This window comes from Prosopis cineraria, unplaced genomic scaffold, assembly GCF_029017545.1.
Source record: "Prosopis cineraria cultivar Desert tree isolate PC_DT_omini unplaced genomic scaffold, ASM2901754v1 PC417, whole genome shotgun sequence".
Lineage (NCBI taxonomy): Eukaryota > Viridiplantae > Streptophyta > Magnoliopsida > Fabales > Fabaceae > Prosopis > Prosopis cineraria.
Genome location: NW_026555742.1, coordinates 15,471 through 36,020, shown reverse-complemented (window position 1 = coordinate 36,020; position 20,550 = coordinate 15,471). Strand labels below are relative to the sequence as shown.

Here is a 20,550-nt window from a genome sequence, read left to right as displayed (position 1 = left end):
ATTCACACTTTAATATAAACCAATGTTCATGTATTTAATGTGAATGGGTTTTGTTAGAAGTAATCATTTAGTAGATACATTATAAAAAATATGACTTTTATCACCGTCAAAAATTCAAAAGTTGTCGTTGTCGCTGCCAAAGATATACTTTTGGCAGTGAAAAGTTACCGCTAAAAAACTTTAGCAATGACTTTTTGTCACCACCAAAAGACAACTTTTTTAAAAAAAAAAATAAGGCCATCACATGCCACACTAACGCTTTCTTGTACTACATCATCTAACACCTTATGTCACATCACTTGCCACGTGTGTGCCTCCCCTTACCATGTGTGCGCCACGTCACATATTTATTGTGAAATATGCTTAAGCTAGAATTTAAACCCTTGATTTTCACCTCCCAAGCCTTAAGTCTTTTTTTGTTGTTAGTTGAGTTAAAATGCACCTGTAATTATTATATGTGAAATTAAATATATATTATTTAATTACATACACATATATCAAATAATATATTATTAAAAAAATATACATATATATTTTATTTTATTTTCATTTATTAAAATGTTAAAATAATTTCTATGAATGTGTATATATATTATATTTTTAGGAAAATGAACTTAAAATGAAATAATTTTTAAATATTAAATAATTTTCTTATAAACATTTTTACCAATTTTTAAATTTTAAATGAAAATAATTAAGAATATAATTTATCTATAAGTATGTATTATATTAGTTTATGTTAAATATATTTCGCTTTTTTTTCATATTTTTTCTCAAAAATTAATAAATAATTTATCAAACGTTTATCTTCTCCCAAGTTAAATACTTCCCCTTCTTTTATTAAAAATAAATTTTATCTATAATTTTTCAATTATCTTAAAAATATTTTAATGAAAAATTTATTTTAATCATATAAATTTTGTTAATAGTCATTTTGGACAATTATTCTTTATTATCTTTGAAATAGGAAATGGGTTGACATGTGATAACTCAAAGTAGATGCTAAACATAAAAAACTCCTAGTTAAAAATCTAAGTGAATATTTTATAATTAAACTAGAAGGAATCTTATCTTGACTTGATCTAAATTAGGTTAAACTTTCATTAAAATATCTTTAACAGAGTCAACCTAAAGTTAATAGGGAATACTTTCTAATAACTTTACAATTTAATATAAACAAACTTTAATAAGTTTATACTTAATTTTATCCATAATTTAAAATACCATCAAGTATTCTCAACCTATTTTATTTATTGCTTATTTTAAATAACCATTAAATATGGGGCATCCTATTTAAATAATTCTGTGGTAGTGAAAAATAAAGCTTAACAAATGAAATAGGCACCATTTGTATATCAAATCAAGTATCAAATGCATAATGTGTTAAGTAATTTGCAATGCCATATACATCTTACAACAACTATATAGCTTTAACATTTTAATGTTTATATATAACTTTAACATTTTAATATTATTTATTTCTCATTCTATATATAAATAGCTTTAGTGGCAACAAATTTTGCCACAAAAAGTATTTATAAAATATTTTTTAGTTTTTAAATTATTTTTTATGAAAATACTTTTGGTGGTGACAAACTGTAACTGTGAAAAGTAATTATATAAATTATTTTTAATTTTTTAATTATTTTTTTATAAAAATACTTTTGGTGGTGACTGTTTGTAGCCACTAAAAGCAATCACATGAATTATTTTTAATTTTTTAATTATTTTTTTATGAAAATGCTTTTAATTGTGACAAATTACATAAATTATTTTTAATTTTTTAATTATTTTTTTATAAAAATGCTTTTGGCGGCTAGGGTTTATGGCTGCTAAAAGTAATTAGATAAATTATTTTTTATTTTTTTATGAAAATACTTTTGACAACAAGCCATTACAAAAAATATTTTTTTATTTTTTAATTACTTTTTATGAAAACACTTTTGATGGCGACAATTTGTCACCACTAAAAAGTAATCACATAATTTTTTATTTTTAAACTTTTTTATGAAAATACTTTTGATAGTGAAGATTTGTTGGTGTTAAAAGTGATTTTTAGTGACAACAATTAAATATTGCTGCTAAAAAAGGGCCTTTGGTGAAAACAATTAAATGTCACTGCTAAAAATTAACTTTTGGTGATGACTTTTAGCCAAAGGTCTACTTTTATTGTCGACTTCTAATTGTTACTGCTAAAAGTCGTCACCAAAAGTCATTTTTTTTGTAATGATAGAAAAAAATTTTCAAAAAAAGAAATGGGAAGTTTATCTATCACATTTTTTTCGAGATACATTTCTCTCTTTTTTTAAAAAAAAATACTTCTCATGTGGTAAAAATTCCATAAACATAGACAATGCTTCTTCTAGGGTGAATTCAAAAATTAATTTCTCATGTTAGAAAGAACCAACTCTTTTATTCTATCATATTAATAATAACCAACATATATGGTTCCTTATAATTAAACATAGGCCAATGTTTGATGTATTTTATTGGAATACACACATATATATGATGATTATAACATAGGATTGTTGATCATTGACAAACAATGTCACATTTGCAGAGACGTTGTTGATTAAGGTCAGTGCAAGTGCAGTGCTGTGGCATGGCACTTGCTCCATACTTTCCCAGGAATTCAATTGCACAGTTGAAGCCTCCACTGGTGCCTCCACATGACCCATCCAACGTCATCTCCTTTGGACACAACTTGCCACCTCCTAAACACATTTTCATTATTCAAATCAAAGCTACTATTAATCAATCAGTACTTAAGAAGTAGATTTTATACATGTGCAATGCATTGGAAAATTAAGACAGGAATATTAAAAATTATTAAAAGATGAATATTGAATAAATATTAAAGTTGATAATTATAGTACAAAAAATAGTGTTTAGAAGGCATAAAACATAATTGTCTAAATAATTATAAATTTATTGCTAAAACATAAAAAAATATGTGACTATATTTTTTTCATTGGTGCACTGAGGATGATTTTAGTGGGTAGAGTATAAAATAATTAACATTTTTTATACAAAAAAAATTGTTAACATCCCAAATATATTGTAGAACAACAGTGAACCAATGAACCATTAAACCAAAATATATAGTGATAAAACCTCATTAATATGCCGTTTACAAAAATATATTATTAAAAATATTTTTTTAAGTTATAATAAGACATATTCTAATTTTATTTTAAAATATATTTTCATAAAATCTTCTTTTTATAAATTTTTTTTTTGAAAAAATGGGGTTACAGTGCTCTCCACCAGAGATTAAACTCACTCATCACACACACACACTCTCTTTCTTTGATTTTTATTATAAGTCACCTTCGAGGAAAAATTATTGGTCTTTAATATTATTTTTATTCAAATTCGTTAACTATGAAATGGAATGTAATGCAAATTTAATTTTTTTATTTAAATATGAATAAAATTAAAAATTAATTTTCTTTTCAAATGAAATTAATGACCTAACCATCTTTCGCCGATTCTAATGATGAGGTGGCTAGGGGTGCATTATAATATATACTTCCTCTAGTCTCTATTATAAGATACTTACCATTTCATTAAAATCAAAGAGAGATGGTTGAGTAATTAACTTTATTTGAAAAAAGAACAAACTTTCAATTTTACTCATATTTAAGTGAAAAAAAATTCAAATTTTCATTACATTTTCCCTTATATAGTTAATGAGTAGGATAATATTAAAAAAATATAATTAATACACCATTAAGTATTTTATATTAAGGGCTATCAATCTCTTCTAAAAGATATCTTATAATAAAGATAAGACTCAAGAGTATGTTTATATCAAAGCCTAGTAGAGAGAAAAGTTTATATTTACATCGTACCTTGCGCTTGAGCATGGATGCCAAAGAGAGAAAGGATAGCTAAAATTAATAGAGAGATAAGAGGTCCAAGCTTCATGATTTATATATAGCTTCAAGTTTGATGGTGAAACTGGTGGTGGGCGAGTGACTTGAGTGTTGCAAACCCAAATGATCCTCCATATATATAGGTACACTCGGGCCTTTTTATCGCGGAATTTTTTTATTAAATTTATTAACAAGTTTTGATATTGATGTTGCTTTTTGATAATCTTATATCTTAATTGACTTGGTTTCCTGTTTTGTGATGATTCTTCGAGCCTTTCATTGCAAGGGGCACGATTTTTGTTTGTAAAGGTACAATGTACGTATTGCTCTCTAATTTATGGATTTAGATTTGGTGGCCATCTTAGGATAAAGGATATATATTCTATTTAATTTTAAAATGAGATTTAAAGTTTTCACATTTAACTTATTAGATTATTTAAGTTTCATTTTTTATTTTCATTTTTTAACTTCAAAGTTATTTTTTCTGTAAATTAATAGTTGTTAATTATATTAACAGTTTAGCGTTTTCTTGCAGGATACTAATTAATTGGGCTCTATTCAAAGAAAAATGTTCAGATACATATCATTTATCATAAAATCTCATTTTATATTTATATCTTAATATTCTCAAATCTACTATCATAATTTCTTGTTCTTATTGTTTTTCCATTACCCAACACTATCATAGGAATGCAGTAAAACTTTCTTTTGATGGGTAAGTAATTTGTAGACACAGATAACTCCTAATGCATGTTTTCATTTTAATCATCTTGTATATATTTTATGCATTCACGTACATCTCCCTCAAATTGACAATTGAAATATGTTATGTCTTATCCAATTTTTACCTTCAAATCTTAATTGACTTGGTTCCCTAATATGTGATGATTCTTGCATTATGGCACGATTTCTATTTGGAAAGATACAATGGGTATTGATTCTTAATCTATCGATTCAGATTTGGCGGCCATCTAAGATATTCTATTTTTAATTTTTTTTTCTAAATAAGATTTAAAGTATTCACATTTAACCTAATTGATTTTGATTTCATATTTTTATTTTTAACTTAAATTATTATTATTATTATTATTATTATTATTATTATTATTATTATTATTGTGAATTAATGTTATTAGATTAATAGTTGGCTCTATTCAAATATATCATTCGGCGTGAGATCCCATTTTCATAACCTCCTTTAATACTTTCTTGGTCTGATCAACTTTTCTTGGGCACCTTTACTGGTCTACTTTGCACAACCATTTGAAAGATGTGTTCGGTTTCATGCATGTTGGAGGTTTTTAATGTGAAACTAAATATGGTATAAATCTTGTCTTGTCCTTTCTTTTATTACACACAACTATCTTTATATTAGAAAAAAATCAATTTTAAGATATGATCTAACATTAAATATACTCCATTCGTTCAAAAAATATTTTAGGCATTTTTAAGTTAAAAATTAACAAAATATAAGATATTTTAAGTCTTTCAAGATACAATTAATGATGTTTTTTAAATACCATTAATTAAAGAGTGTAATTAATAAGGTTTTCAATTAAAGCACTCTATTAAATAAGAATAATTATACATGAAAAGAGTGTATAATTTTAAAGATAATTAATTAATCCATTAGGAAGTATAATTGGGTTAAAAATGCATTATAATATTAAATAAATCAGGATTAGGAATAAGTACCAAATCATGTCTTGTCTTTTTTTTTTTTACCACATATCTATCTCAACATTTTGATATACAATACTCACTATTATATAGCATCCTGTGAACATTCCCTTTAAGATCAGATTGGTAAGTACTTTACCGTCACAAATGGTTCTTGATGCCTTTCTCTATTTTAACTATCCAATTTGTATCTTATGCATGATTTTCATCAATTTTATCTTCATTTTTGTATCACCCATATCCCAAGTACTTAAACTTTGACACTTATATAAAATAATCGGAGCAAATGCTAAAATTCAAGTCCCTTAAGAAAGCAATAAAGAAGACAAAAAAGGAAGTCTTTAGATCTCAAATTTCATTTTAAATTAAAATTCAATGTTTTATATATAATAAAAACTTCCATATAAATACAAATTCTGTATAACATGTAAATATAAGAATATTTACTATTTGTCAATAGTCAAGAGACTACATGCATAAAGAATAAAAGAATCCCCTCATATATACAAAAATTTACAGAATTAAATTGAATCAACGAATTATGAAAAAAATAATTAGTCTTAATTCTCTCAGAAGAGCTTGCAAGCAAACTCATCCACGGCAATTCCTTCGGAGTCATAGGCAGCAAATTTAGTGGCAAGTTGTCTGAGCTGAGAAACGCTTCTTCCCAATTTCATTGCCACTTTCATTTCAAAAAGCTCGCCGTTTTCCCTTTTCTCGCAGTCATTCTCTTCAAGTGTGGTTTCAATGGTGTCTTGGAGCAACCTGAAGAATCCACCACAGTTTCTGTACATCTCAAACACCATCCCCACTTGACCTCCATGCTCCAAAGCATTCGTGGAAGCCGCCAATGACCCAGCCATGGCCGCCACAATGCCTGGCCAAGACGAGCCATGGCTCGCTAATGCAGAACCTAAAGCTGCAATCCCAGTGAGCAAAGGACCTGATATGGCCAAGGTTTTGTTGACCTTCAGAGCCAAGTTTCCCAGCCTCTCGTAGTCCTCCACGTCTTTTCTCTTCGCCACTTCAACAATCTGCCTCATCTCCATTTCTAGTTCTGCACTCCATCCATTATTCATTTTGGCCTGGGATTTCACGACTTCATTAGTTTTAGTTTCAGGCCACCAAACAGCTGGTTCAAACTTTGAAGGGAATTTTTCAAGCATGGCTCCCAAGAGGGGAAGAGGGTAAGCCTTGTCAAGAGCCAAAACCTTCTCCATGGCACTCTTGACATCTTCCTCAGTAGGATTTCCAAGAGCTAATATGGTTTGGATTTCAGTCTGAAGCTGCTTGAACAATCTAGTTGCGTTTCTCTGTTCCTCGGTAAGCTGTGAGGGCTGAATCTTGTTCATGATGAGAAGCATGCCCGTGGCCGCAGTGAACAAGAGAGTGGAGGATAATTTGAGAGCAGTGTTGTCAATGGCAGTGTTGAGACCAACCATGGTTGTGGCAGTGAGGGTCATCATATTGACAGAGTTCAGAAGAAGAGAGTTCCAATTGTTTCGTTGGTCCCCAATATTTTTGTGCATCTCAACTCTGTCAGCCACAACCTCTAAGATTGCATACAGTTGAATGGTGGCCTTGGACTTGTTTGGATAACAGGAATCCTGAAACGTTTGTGTGGTGGACATTGCATCTTTGTCTGCTGGAATTATTGTATGTATGGAAGCTTTGAATTCCTGAACCAGTTTCGTAGATGATGGAGGCAGTTTTGGAAGTGAGATAGGAACTCGCGGGAGTTTTGGGACACTGATAGCAGCATGAACCCTCTTTATAGAAGAAGAAGAAGAAGAAGATAGAATAGGGGTTTGTAAAGAAGACATGAGAATGATTTGGAAAAGTTTTCTGTTTGGTGTGTTAGAGCAGATCGAGGTTGAGATTTTTGGATGAAAAATGAGAAGGACGAGGGGTGATATATATTGAGAGGAAGAAGGAAGAAGGAACGAAGGATCAAAGTCAGAGAAGAGAATCTTGACTCTTGACGCATTAAAAAGTGGACCTGGCCTTCTCTTGCCGCTGACATTTTCTATACTTTATATATCAATACCTTGCAATTTCAAGCTCCAAAATGTCAGCTTTGTAATTTGTCCGTTTCAATATAAAATCAAGCCATGCCAGAGGTCATAATTTTTAAGCATGCTTCGTTCAAAATTTTGAAGATAGACTCGTTCTATTTAAATTTAACTAACTACGTGTGGGTATACGTACTGTGCAATTCTATATATCAAATATGTCAATATGAAATCAGCGTAAAATGAAGTTTGGACCCACAATCTAATTAATAATTAATTTATTAATTCCCTAAAAAGACCTGAACAAAATGTTAGTGATGACGTGTATGAAAGTGAAATGTAATCTTGTTTGATATATGTAGGCTGAGGTTATCACATCAACATTATGCTTGCTATGTAGTCAGCAACAGCAACATTTGAGTTTTTTTTTTTTTCATTTTATGTTTTAATTTTTTGATTTAATTTAAATTAATAGACAATACGTTTTTTTTTAAATGAGGTAATCTATTGAATCTTATTTTATTATGTAAAAGAATATACTATAAGATTTAAAATTAAAAATTTAGAAGTTAGTATATAAAATAAATGTGTCGATGATGAAAATATATGGTTTTAACATTATTTAATGTTATCAGATGTTAAAGTGAATAAAAGTACAACAAGTATAAAATTAAAAAAGTACTATCTGCACAGCGTTGAGCAAAAATAGAAAATTGGTAGACCTGTTGGCCATGGCCATGACCAAGCCTGACATATCTGCATAGCGTTAGCAATCGTTTTCCCCTTTTTCTTTTTTGGTTTTGGGCCAAACGTGACAGGCTGATTTGTATTTAACAGGAGACGGATTTAGTAATATTTATTTACCCATCTAGGTACTTGCAGTTTCTAGTTAATTTTAATTAAATGCTTAGAAGGTTCTGTAAGAAACTATATAACTATTGTTTTTTATTAAAAACATTTGCAGTCATTTTGAATAATGTAATTAATTTTTTGAGAGAATGATAGTTATGAACCCATAAGAATATTAATGAAAATTGAAGACCTCAAAATCTTGAAATGTTAAAGAAGGGACGATGGTCTTTTTATTTGTAATTAAAATATTTATAATTATTGAAATAATAATAGAATGTCACTCATGATTAAGGAAATTAAGTTGATATTGTGAATTTAAGAAATATCACTTGTGAATATATAGAAAGTCAATTGTATATAGATAGATAATTTCATCAATACATACATCATCTCACTTGTAAATTTTAAAATAACCACTTATAAATTTTTAAAAAATTACTTGCAAACTTATGAAAAAGGAAATTATGAATGGATATTTTAAAACATGATAAGGTTCCTAGATTATTGATTTATAATTAAGACTATTTATATTCATTTACAATTGACATTATATATATTCACAAATAAAGCTGAAAATATGGATCAATTTGAACTATGAGTTGGCCCATATGGGTTTGAAAAAATATGAGTTGACTTCAATTTAACTCATTTTTTTATGAGTTAGAAAATCATAACCTAACCTAACTTTTGAGAGTTAACTAGTAAAATGAGTTAACCCGCCAACTTATTTATTTTTTCCCAATTTATTTTTTCATTAATTTAAAATTAAAATACACCAAAATGATTTGATGAGTTCCAACATGATATTCCTTTATCAGCCATTCTACATACACTAAAATATTAAACCATGATATTTGTACAAAATGTATGAATTGAGCTAGCTAAGTGAAGCCATACCCATGGTCAATTTATCAAAAATCATGTGGCCTGCCTCAACCCTTTTTTCTTTTATTTTTTTTAAATGCTATGGCTTAAACATGCCAACTTTAACCTATCAGAATTAGCCTATATAATTCACGAGTTATCTAGTTCAAGCTAAAGAAAACGCATTTTATTTGGGTTAGTTTTTTTCTAACCCAGCCCAATTCTTAAAATTAATTAATTGGACCAATTCATATAACTTGACCCATATTCTCAGTTTTATTCACAAGTGACATTATCTAAATTCACAACTAATTAACTATTTATAAATCACAAGTGATATATAAATTTATGAAACTATCTATTCATTAGCAACCTTTGTAAACTTCACAAGTGAGTAGTTACTATCTTCAAATTCATAAGTAATCTATTGATTTACAAGTAAAATTACTTAAATTCACAACTAACTACACTTAAATTTATGAGTCACATTTCATTATTTATTTTAATAATTATTTATTTTTAATTACAAATAAAGACCATGGTTCTTCTATAACATTTACAAAGTTTACAATTGTCATTGATGTCTTTACAAGGTCTATAACAATATTTTTCCTTTTTTGGCAAACACTTACTCCGTTGGTTCTATTTAGAGAGTAGAGAAAGAGAAAAAAAATTTAGTCTTATTTATAGAATATTTTCCAATTTCCAATACTCCTCTTTATATTTTTGCCCTTATTATATGACTTGAATAAAAATATCAATAATAAGATTTAAGAATATTTATTAGGGATAAAAGTAAAAACTTGTTAAATTTTAAAATAAAATTAATAAAATTTAAAGTTTTTCTTAGTGCTAGTGAAACATATTAGAAGTAACTTATAAATAATATCAAAGAGAGTATTATGTAATTATTTTTTAAAAATTTAATGAAAAAATAAAAGTCAGGCACCACAACTTGAAATAATGACAGTTGGGTCTCAACAAAATTTTAAAAAATAAATAAATAATATTAATTTAAATTATTATAAAATTAAAACTATTAATTTAAAGAGTTTCAATTGAAGTTAAGATATTACAATAATGGTTAGATTTGATGAGATGCAGGCTGACTGAGCACACATGGCTGAGATGGCTGCAGATGCCAGGCGGATTGAAATTTCCCAATCATCGTCTTCAGTTACCGCAACTAGCAGGGAACCGCTAACAGAACCACGACGTCGTGTGGGGCCTTATCGCCTGGCTTGCAAACGCTTACCACTAAGTGCCTATTTAGGTAGCGTTTTAATTGATTATTTGAGGCAAAAAATTAATTTCTGCTAAAACTATCCAAACACTCATTTTATGGGTTAATCAATTTTTGGGCAAAAAATTGATTTTCTTCTGAAGCTGAGAAGCCGAGTGTTTACGGAGAAGCTAACCAAAACCGTTGGAGAAAAATACAAAAAAAAAGTCCAAAAAAAATTATAAACAAAGCACATAATTTAATAAAAATAAAATCAAACTCCCTTCTCTTCTCTATTTTTTTTTTCCTTAATAAAATTCAAACTTTGTATCCTCAAAAAAAATTAATATTTAGTATTTTAGAATTAAATTATATAGTAATTTATATAGCTAAAATTAATTTTGATTAAATTATCCAAACATCTTCAATTCTGTTAAAATCAATTTTAAAAAAATAATATCCAAACAGATTGCGTTATAACATGATCAATTATGATTAAAATATATCATTTAATCAATTATTTTCATAATATATTATACTCAACTGAAATCCAAACGAACCCTACAAGATATGTTCAAAAAATCCTTTACGTTATTTATCACCCCATGTTCCAAATATCTTTTGACTTTTTCTTAGTAATTTGGCTGGAGAGTCTGGATTCACAATTTGAATAAAAATTCCCGGCGAGCTGTCGGAAAACATAACCTTCATTGTATAGGTGCATCAATATTTCAATACAATGGAAAATATTTGAATCAAGTAACAGATCAGTTATGTGATTGCTGAATAAGCAACGTAACACCGACCCAAATATCATATAGATTTCTCATTCTAATAAAACTCCGCTAAATAAAAAGTAGACATTTTTTATTTTGTTTCAGCCCAAAATGAGCGCAATCCGAGTTCTTTGAACTGGATCAAATTTACCGAGTCAACCTGGCAAATGCACTCTCTGATTAGTAACCAGGTTTTGTTTTGGACCAATTGGTAACCAGGTTAATGTTCTCTATATCAGGACACTATACATAAAGAATCAAAGAATGCTCCTATATAATAGGATTAAAAGAATTGAATCGAATCAACGAACTGAAAAAATATATATATATATATTAGTCTATCTTCCAAATCAAAAAAGCTTGCTCGCAAATTCATCCATAGCGATTCCTTCGGAGTCGTAGGCAGCAAATTTCGAGGCAAATTGTCTGAGCTGCGAAACGCTTCTTCCCAATTTCATCGCCGCCTTCATTTCAAAAAGCTCGCCGTTTTCCCTCTTCTCGCAGTCTTTCTCTTCAAGTGTGGTTTCAATGGTGTCTTGGAGCAACCTGAAGAATCCACCACAGTTTCTGTACATCTCAAACACCATCCCCACTTGACCTCCATGCTCCAAAGCATTCGTGGAAGCCGCCAATGACCCAGCCATGGCCGCCACAATGCCTGGCCATGACGAGCCATGGCTCGACAATGCAGAACCTAAAGCTGCAATCCCAGTGAGCAAAGGACCTGATACGGCCAATGTTTTGTTGACCTTCAGAGCCAAGTTTCCCAGCCTCTCGTAGTCCTCCACGTCTTTTCTCTTCGCCACTTCAACAATCTGCCTCATCTCCATTTCTAGTTCTGCACTCCATCCATTATTCATTTTGGCCTGGGATTTCACGACTTCATTAGTTTTAGTTTCAGGCCACCAAACAGCTGGTTCAAACTTTGAAGGGAATTTTTCAAGCATGGCTCCCAAGAGGGGAAGAGGGTAAGCCTTGTCAAGAGCCAAAACCTTCTCCATGGCACTCTTGACATCTTCCTCAGTAGGATTTCCAAGAGCTAATGTGGTTTGGATTTCAGTCTGAAGCTGCTTGAACAATCTAGTCGCGTTTCGCTGTTCCTCCGTGAGCTGTGATGGCTGAATCTTGTTCATCACCAATAGCAGACCCGTGGCTGCAGTGAACAAAAAAGTGGACGAAAATTTGAGAGCAGTGTTGTCAATGGCGGTGTTGAGACCAACCATGGTTGTGGCAGTGAGGGTCATCATATTGACAGAGTTCAGAAGAAGAGAGTTCCAATTGTTTCGTTGGTCCCCAATATTTTTGTGCGTCTCAACTCTGTCAGCCACAGCCTCTAAGATTGCATACAGTTGAACGGTGGCCTTAGATTTGTTGAGATGGCAGAAATCTTGGAGCATGTATGTGTTGGTGACATGTTTATTTTCTGTTGGAGTTACTGTGTGCAAGGATCCATCATTGGATTCATGAAGCAACTTTGAAGTTGATGTAGTGGGCATTTTCGGAAGCGAGAGAGGAACTCGTGGGAGTTTCGGGACACCAATGGCAGCGCTAACTCTCCTTAAAGAAGAAGAAGAAGAAGAAGAAAGAGTTGAGATATGTAGAGAAGACATGAAGTTTATTGGAAATTGAAGGTTAAGAATTTGTTGGGATACAGTTACACGAATGGGAAGAACGTACGAGAGAGGTGACATATAAATAGAGATAGAGAGATGAAGGAAAAGTTAGACAAGTGGACTTGGCCTGTGGCTGACTTTTCAGCCTCTCTGTCTGCTTTAACGGTATGAATATGGAGCCTCGAGACTTCAACAGTTTAACCCAATCAGCTTCAAGCAAAGCATGCGCTTTTGAGACTTTTCAACATAGACTTGTTCTATATATTTAAATTCTGTGGTGATAGCAAACTGTATATAAATTTATATGCATGTATCATAAAATGTTACATTGTTCCGCAAAGCACTATTCATCTAAAAAAATTCTTACAAATTATTTATGAAAAAATAATAATTTTTTGGTTCCTATATTTTTAATTCAATTATAACTTAATTTTTAAATTTTTACTCATTATAATTAAATTTTTATAATTTTAACCTGGTTGTAGTTCAGTTTCTAAACTTTACCTCTTACAATTTAATATTTATAGTTTTAACCATTTAAATATTGATCTCTACATTTTTAAAAATAAAATTATAAATATTAAAAATATCTTAAACTTTTAATATTTATAATATTTATATGTTTAAAATGGTTTAGTAATTTGAAATATCAGTAATAAATTTTAAAATAATTTTAATCTTTATAATTTTATTTCTTAAGATATATGAACTAATATTCAAGTGGTTAAAACTATACAAACTAAATTGTAAGAGTTAAAGTTTAGATATTAAATTACAGTTAAATTAAAATTTTAAGAATTAAATTATAACAAGTCAAATTTTAAAAATTGAGTTATAATTAAGTTAAAATTATAAAAAAATTAAATAATTAATTTTTTTTATTTATGATACTCATGTTAAATTTAAAATATACTCGCTCGAGCCACAAGTATTGATCCAAACAGTATCGCCTAGCGTTCATCATTGTCATGAGCCACTTACCTTGCCATCTTATGGGTTGGGCCATGTCTGACTGGTTCCATGAACGTCTGAATTGGGTTTGGCTCAATGTTAAAGATTTTGGGCAACTTGCAAATAACTCCCCATGTTAAGAAACTTATTAATTACAAATAAATCTCATCAATTTATAAAAAAACTTTTAATTCTCTTAAAATTTGATTGTAATTAATTTTTTTATGTAAAACGATAAAAATATTCTTGAGCTCAAACCTTTAGTTTGATGTTGACTGATCGCCAACGACCATCGACTAGTCAAACAATAATTTTTTAGAAAATTATTTAAATATTAACATTTTTTGACTAAATAAATATTTAAAACTTAATATTTATAAGTCAAACATTACAAATTTACTAAATTTTTAAGAGAGACAAGTGATAAACTTCTTAAATTTACAACCCAACCTCTTACAATATTAATAATATAATATTTACAAATCAAACTTTGCATATTTACAAGTCAAAATTTTAAGTTTACAGATAACTCTCTAAAAAGATTAATACATTAATATTTACAGGTCAACCTCATAAATAAATAAATAAGTGATTTTATATAAATTTTTCATTGGTTCTTCAAAATTTAGAAACTATTTACTTATCATTCTCTTAAATATAAGAGATCTTGTGACATGATATAGTCCCACTTGTAAATTTAAATATTAATTATTTGAAAAAAATTAATTTGTTAACTTACTTATAAATCTACAAGATTGACGTCTAAATAAATAGATGGACTTGAAAATATTAATGTATTTATTTTTTAGATATTTGTTTATGAATTCAAGAACTTTTACTTGTAACTTCACAATGCTTGACATGTAAATATCAAATTGTTAATATTTTAATATATATATATATATATATGTATATGTATGTATGTATGCATGTATTTTAAAAAAAATTATATACTTTGATTGATCAACAAGTTGTTGGTCAATTATTGCTGGCCAGTGGTCAAAAGGAATGAGTATAAGAACATTTGCGTTGTTGTAAAAAAAAATTATTTGTGTTATTTCATATGAAAAATTAATTATAACAAAGCTCCAAATGACTTGATCACTTGAAAGTATTTTAATGGTATAAAATCTAAAATAAAAATAATTTTAAAGTTATCATTTCTAAAAAATTATATTTTGAAAAATATATAATAATTGAGTTAACTGATCATTAAATTATTAATAATTATTATCAAAGTAAATTAAAGTAGTAAATTTATAAAAACAAGGGGAAATTGCTAAAAAGGACCATGGGATGAACTTATTTGGAAAGCATACAAAAATAGGATAAAATAGCCAGCGGCGGTGGCACCTCATCGCAACCCGCCGTGGACCGTCGTGATGGTCTGATGGAAATGGCTCCGAGAAGTCGCGAGAGAAAACACCAGCTTTCGCCTTCCATCTTCAATTCTTCAGCTTTGAAAGTTTCTCCGGTATCTTCCTCCATCATCCCTTTGTCAATTTCTTCTTCCAAGCTCCCATTTTGATTCTGTGAATGTGACTCTTTATTACCCTTTTGGGTCCTGCAAAACAATACCTCTCTCATTGACCCTATATTGCCACGCGTCAATCAATCTCTCTGAATATTGTTGCCACAAGAGATGATCCAATCATTGTTCACTGTCATATTCTTGGAGGCGGTGGCGATAATGATGATCCTTTTTAAAACCCCCTTGAGGAAGCTGGTGATCATGGGCTTGGATCGGGTCAAGCGCGGTCGGGGACCCGTGATGGCGAAGACCATGGGAGGGACGGTTCTTGTGATGCTGTTATCTAGTGTCCACAGCATTCTGAAGATTCAGAAACGAAGGATTGAGGACGGCGCCATCAATCCCACTTATCAGGTTATTGTGGCTAAGCACCTTGTTGAAGCAACTCTTATGGGTATTTCTTCCTTGAATTCTTCTGTGTCAATTTCCACTGAATCATTCTTAAAACACGGTGTTGACATCAATATGATGCTCGTAATGACTTGTATCACTCTATTTTCCGAAAGTACGATTTTGTTTGAACCCATAGAATACTTATCCTGGAAATCTTGCATTGATCATTTTAGTACAGTTCGAGGGATGAGGTTGGCAAAATAAAATTGTACTTTGACATGATGATACGGATAATCTTTAGGGTAATAACTTGATATTGACTTTCATCAAAATGGGGCTTAGGGAGTAGACGACATTGAGTGAAATGTGAGGCTTGATGGGTGTAATCATTTCTAACATTATGTGCGTTTGCTTCATTATTGGCTTATTCAATGTGTTAAGTTTCAGCTGTGGCTCATTTTTCGCTATGGTTTAAATCAATCACTTCAAAGACATGTCTCGTGAGTTGTTTTCTTAAATTATTGGTTGGTAGTTCTGGTAACGCTGGTGATGTTTGTTCACAATGATTTCACTTTGCTCTGCGTGCAGTAGAGTGGTCTTTCTGCTCTCGAAAGGAAGTGATGAAGGGGGGAAACAAGGAGGAAACTAAACATGAGGTCCAATATGCCCAGTATTTGTCAATAAACTAGGCTTAACATTCTGTTAGGCTCTGTTCTTTGGGAAATTTAATGTCTTCATGGTGTCACCTCTGTAGTAGCTTTCCCACTTCTTGACCCTTCCGCTTTATTACTCTAATTTATTCTCACATGGTTGCTCTAGCCGGTCAACAGTTTATGTGCAAATGCATAGAGCCTAATTTCAAACATGGTTGCTCTAGCCGGTCTTAGTTTTGAATACATGTTAAATCACCTCAATTGGGCTTGAGTTGAAAGTTAAGGTCAAAATACCAGAGGGTTTCAAAATTGTCCAAGCACTATTCATATCGTTCAATCTCCAAATACTTCAATTCCATCTTCCTAATACCCTGTAAACGTATTGTAACTTACGTTAGGACATAAAATCTGCAGAGATTCAATACAATTGGGCCAAAAATCACATATTTTTGCATTTTATTATCTGAAGTCCTAGCACACTCGTTTTCTTTTATTTTCCAAGTTAAATTCACTACAAAACCCATCAAAATACCCAGCAAAAGTGTGCGTCTAAGCAAGAATATCTGATAATTAACATATGCATTTAAGCCAAAATACTAATTTTAGTTTCAGGGCCTGTTGTTTCTTAGTAATCGATTGTTTAGACAGTGTCTTGTTGGCATTTGAGCATCATTTTGCTTTGTTATTTTGCAGGTGCTGTCCTTTTTCTTGCACTTATGGTAGACAGACTACACCATTACATAAAAGAACTCCAAATCCGAAGAAATAACATGGAGGCTATGAAGAAAGAATCCGAAGAATTGAAGAAAGAAGCCCAAGAATTTAAAGCTCGTAAGGCTGAAGAAATCAAAGCCTTGGAAAAAGAAAAGGCCAGATTGAGCGAAGAACTAAATCAGCTGGAATTTGAACTTCAGGCCAAAATTAAAAGTGTAAGTACTGCAAAAGTCAATGCAGTTGCTCTAAGGAAACAATCTGAGGGATTCCTTGTTGAATACGATCGTGTACTCAAGGAAAAGCAAGACCTGCGTGGCCAACTGCAATCATTGGACTACCAGAAATTGTCACGCTCAGCTAGTAAGAAGAATATGTAAGAAACATTTTTGCAGGATGGAGGTGGTTTTCCAATTGCCTGCCATAAATCCTTTTTAAGATGTTCCTTGAGGAATAGGCTTTCAAATTTTAGCTTTTTTGATGAGGTGGAGAGAATTTGGATCAATTTTGCCCTGGTAAACTGTGATTTTTTTTTAAATTGATAAGATAAATATAGTGCTGTCCTGTACTGTCTCTGTAAATTTTTGTTTTTTGCCAGATGTATAGGTGATTTTTTTTTAATCGAAAATTTTATTACTCATGTTTCACCACTTCATGTTGAAAGGAGGGAAGTGACTAGAACTAGTGCTTGGTGGTATATACATGTTATGCCAGAGATCAAACTTGGATTCTCTGAAGTAAGGATCCAGGTGAAATAATGAGAGAGAAAGGGAGATAGCAATATGCCAATGGGTCTTGCCTCTGCCCACGAGTCCACCTTGCTCCCTCTCTATCTTTCTCATCATTTGGGAGGGAAGTACTTCAAGGGATCCATTTTCCCCTTAACTCTTCTGCACTTGTCATTGCCTTTTTGTTGGGCTCCCCTCTTAGGAGGGTGCTCTCTTCCTGACAGTTCAATTTTTGTGTTAAACAGGTACAACCATCTTAATCTTTTTTATCATATGATTAAAGATAAGTTCAAATACTCGCTTTAATATTTTTTAGCCGAATTATGAATTAATCTAAGGAAAATAATTGAAAATTGTTTATATCAGAGCGGTGCTGCATTCTTTTCCCATTCATTTATTTTAATTTTTTGGAGTGTTTGGTTTAGAGGATTAAGAAAAACAAGAAAAGAATGGAAGTCGACTAATGTACCTGGGCTAGCTTTTAACCATGCATTGGCTCCCTTCCATTTATTTTCCTTACAACGAGAAGAACAAAATTATTGCTTAATATCGGTCAATTCGAAGCTCATGATGTCATTCCCTTTTTTCTTATCAGAGTTATTTCATTGTTTTGCTTCTTAATTTGTTATTTTACTACTTTTATGTGAGTGAGCAGAAGATTAGGCTTGAGATTTCTTACTTTTTTTTATTATTATTAGCAACAGATAATTGAAGCATTTTTACAAAGCAGCCTCTCAATTTTGAGTGCGGTGATCAGCATCAAGCCAATGAAAACCAACACTGAAAGCACGCATGTTGGCAACATTAACCCGGAAGCTGTGCTAACTTTTACCTCGAGCATATTCAACAGAGGCTAGACCAATGAAGGTTAATATGAGTAAATCCACCTTCTCATTGATTTCTTGAAGAGAGTTGGCCTGCAACCCTGTTTTAAACCAGAGAGATTGCCATGTTACAATGCTACAGGAAGAACAAACAAATAATTTTCAATTCAAATATGGAATTTGAGTCAGCTGGGAACCTACCATAGACACAAAGAGGAACAAAGATAAGAAAAACAGCATCTTAGATGGGTAAGAAAACACCCTGAGAATGACTTCCAGGCTAGATTTGCCATGCTTGGAGCTGCAAAGAACAGAAAGTAACATGGCCTCAGCGCTGTGGGAAACCGATTGCTACTGTTTAGATGCTGATACAGTGTTACAAACAGAATCAGCTAATATGCATATCCAAGTAGGAACATTGAGATTGCACTGTCTTTCCAACCCATCTCTGCGCCATGACTTGAGCAGTTTCCTTTGACTAATATCTGGCGTACTGGGTTCGCTACCACCGACAGAAACCGTTTATCAGTTGTAAGCCATTGTCCCTAGAATTTCACATCAAGCACCAATATTGGAACTGAAAGTGTCCATCAAAGAACTTAATAGAAAGATCTAGGAACAGTCATGGGTGCAGATTAAAGAATGAGAAGCCAACAAATCCAAGGAGCATTCATGTAATTCCCTCCTATGTGATGTAAGAACTCGGTCTTCACCAGATCAAAGTGAAAGGAGCACCTGAGAATGTAAAGAAAAGATAGAGAAGCTGCAGTGAATACAGAGACCCCATAACAGGATAAAAGCAAAGGAAGGTAGTACATTAAATGCATGCCAGAGAGCTTGTGAGTCCCTCTTGTGTTCACTCAAACTCTTCCATAATAAAGCTTGTGCATCAAGGGAATATGCATATGGAGAAGTAGCCTGCATAAGGTTGCGTTAAGTCCCCTGCCACGTTTGATTAGGATAATAAAAGACAATACCTATTAAGAAATCACATTTAGGACCTAGATTCCGTGATAGATTTAAATGAAATTTCTAGAGTCTTTGAAAGGCTGGAAAAGTTATGTGGTGGAACCCAAATCTGAATATCGCTCATGCTGTACGATGTTTGAATCTCTCAGTTCTAGGAGCTTGTGTAAGTGATTACTTTTGTGAGATTCATCCGCGGTTTTTGGGTGATTCTTAGGTTCTGTCTTGGTAGTCCATACCCTAATCTCTGTCACAAATGGGTGTGGTGATTTCATCATATGTAGGTGTGAAGCTATAAGAGGATCCTGAGTACTTTGGGGGGCAATAACATTGAAGCAAATATTTCCCAGTCAATTTCAGCCAACATAAAATAACGATGGATTTGGACCACTTGATGTTAGAAATAAGGCAAAGTGAAAGGAAAGAAAGAAAGTCAGTCTGAGCCTGTTTGATTTCTATTCCTATTTTTTTAAAAAAAAGTAATACAATTTTCAGAATTATTTGTCAAAACAAAACAAAATAAAAATTTATTTGATTATGTTAATTTAAAAATAAGCTAATAGTGATTATTGCAAGTGATTAATGACAGTGATTTATAATAAAAATTAGTCCAACTAATAATATTTTTCAATAGTCAAATGTAGTATATTTAAAAACAGAAAAAATAAAATGAAAATAAATTTAAAATATTTCATTTTTTTAAAACACAAAAATGAGAATATTTTTTAAAATAGTTAAATCCAAAACACATATCCAAAAAAATGTTATTTTTATTTTTTAAAAAAATGGGAAACGGTTTTAAAAACATAAAACAAAGAAGCTCTAAAGGGCTTGTTTGTTTTCTATTTTCACTTTTTTGTGTTTAAAAATAAAAAATATTAAAAAAACTTGTTTAGAAGAGTGCTTTAAATAAAAAAAATGTTTATATTTTATTTTTTTAAAAAAAGAGGAAT

General features: G+C 30.9%; 3 protein-coding genes and 1 pseudogene across 4 annotated transcripts; 1 reads left to right on the top strand and 3 right to left on the bottom strand.

The window, feature by feature from the left end:
- Nucleotides 1-6,017: 6,017 nt before the first annotated feature.
- Nucleotides 6,018-7,428, bottom strand: LOC129297011 (probable F-box protein At4g22030). The gene has a single exon (XM_054935404.1). It carries the CDS (start codon nucleotides 7,382-7,384, stop codon nucleotides 6,131-6,133), a length of 1,254 nt encoding a protein of 417 aa, XP_054791379.1. The 5' UTR covers nucleotides 7,385-7,428; the 3' UTR covers nucleotides 6,018-6,130.
- A 4,090-nt stretch (nucleotides 7,429-11,518) lies between these two features.
- Nucleotides 11,519-12,916, bottom strand: LOC129297014 (probable F-box protein At4g22030). Its single transcript, XM_054935406.1, has one exon. It carries the CDS (start codon nucleotides 12,895-12,897, stop codon nucleotides 11,638-11,640), a length of 1,260 nt encoding a protein of 419 aa, XP_054791381.1. The 5' UTR covers nucleotides 12,898-12,916; the 3' UTR covers nucleotides 11,519-11,637.
- Nucleotides 12,917-15,151: 2,235 nt separating this feature from the next.
- On the top strand, nucleotides 15,152-19,214 carry LOC129297015 (uncharacterized). Of its 2 annotated transcripts, XM_054935407.1 has the most exons (3): nucleotides 15,152-15,325; nucleotides 15,530-15,776; nucleotides 17,062-19,214. In XM_054935407.1, exons 1-3 carry the CDS (start codon nucleotides 15,242-15,244, stop codon nucleotides 17,457-17,459), a joined length of 729 nt encoding a protein of 242 aa, XP_054791382.1. In that variant the 5' UTR covers nucleotides 15,152-15,241; the 3' UTR covers nucleotides 17,460-19,214. The 2 variants fall into 2 exon arrangements, with proteins under 2 accessions (XP_054791382.1, XP_054791383.1); XM_054935408.1 differs by having other exon boundaries at nucleotides 15,152-15,776.
- On the bottom strand, nucleotides 18,502-19,875 carry LOC129297019 (S-type anion channel SLAH1-like; annotated as a pseudogene).
- Nucleotides 19,876-20,550: the final 675 nt, after the last annotated feature.

Excerpts from the sequence above, each read along its gene's own strand:
- LOC129297011 (XM_054935404.1), bottom strand. The coding sequence starts at position 7,384 with ATGTCTTCTTTACAAACCCCTATTCTATCTTCTTCTTCTTCTTCTTCT.
- LOC129297014 (XM_054935406.1), bottom strand. The coding sequence starts at position 12,897 with ATGTCTTCTCTACATATCTCAACTCTTTCTTCTTCTTCTTCTTCTTCT.
- LOC129297015 (XM_054935407.1), top strand. The coding sequence starts at position 15,242 with ATGGAAATGGCTCCGAGAAGTCGCGAGAGAAAACACCAGCTTTCGCCT. Across the intron at positions 15,326-15,529 it reads CAGCTTTGAAAGTTTCTCCG|GCGGTGGCGATAATGATGAT; the intron begins GTATCTTCCTCC and ends ATATTCTTGGAG. Across the intron at positions 15,777-17,061 it reads TGTTGAAGCAACTCTTATGG|GTGCTGTCCTTTTTCTTGCA; the intron begins GTATTTCTTCCT and ends GTTATTTTGCAG.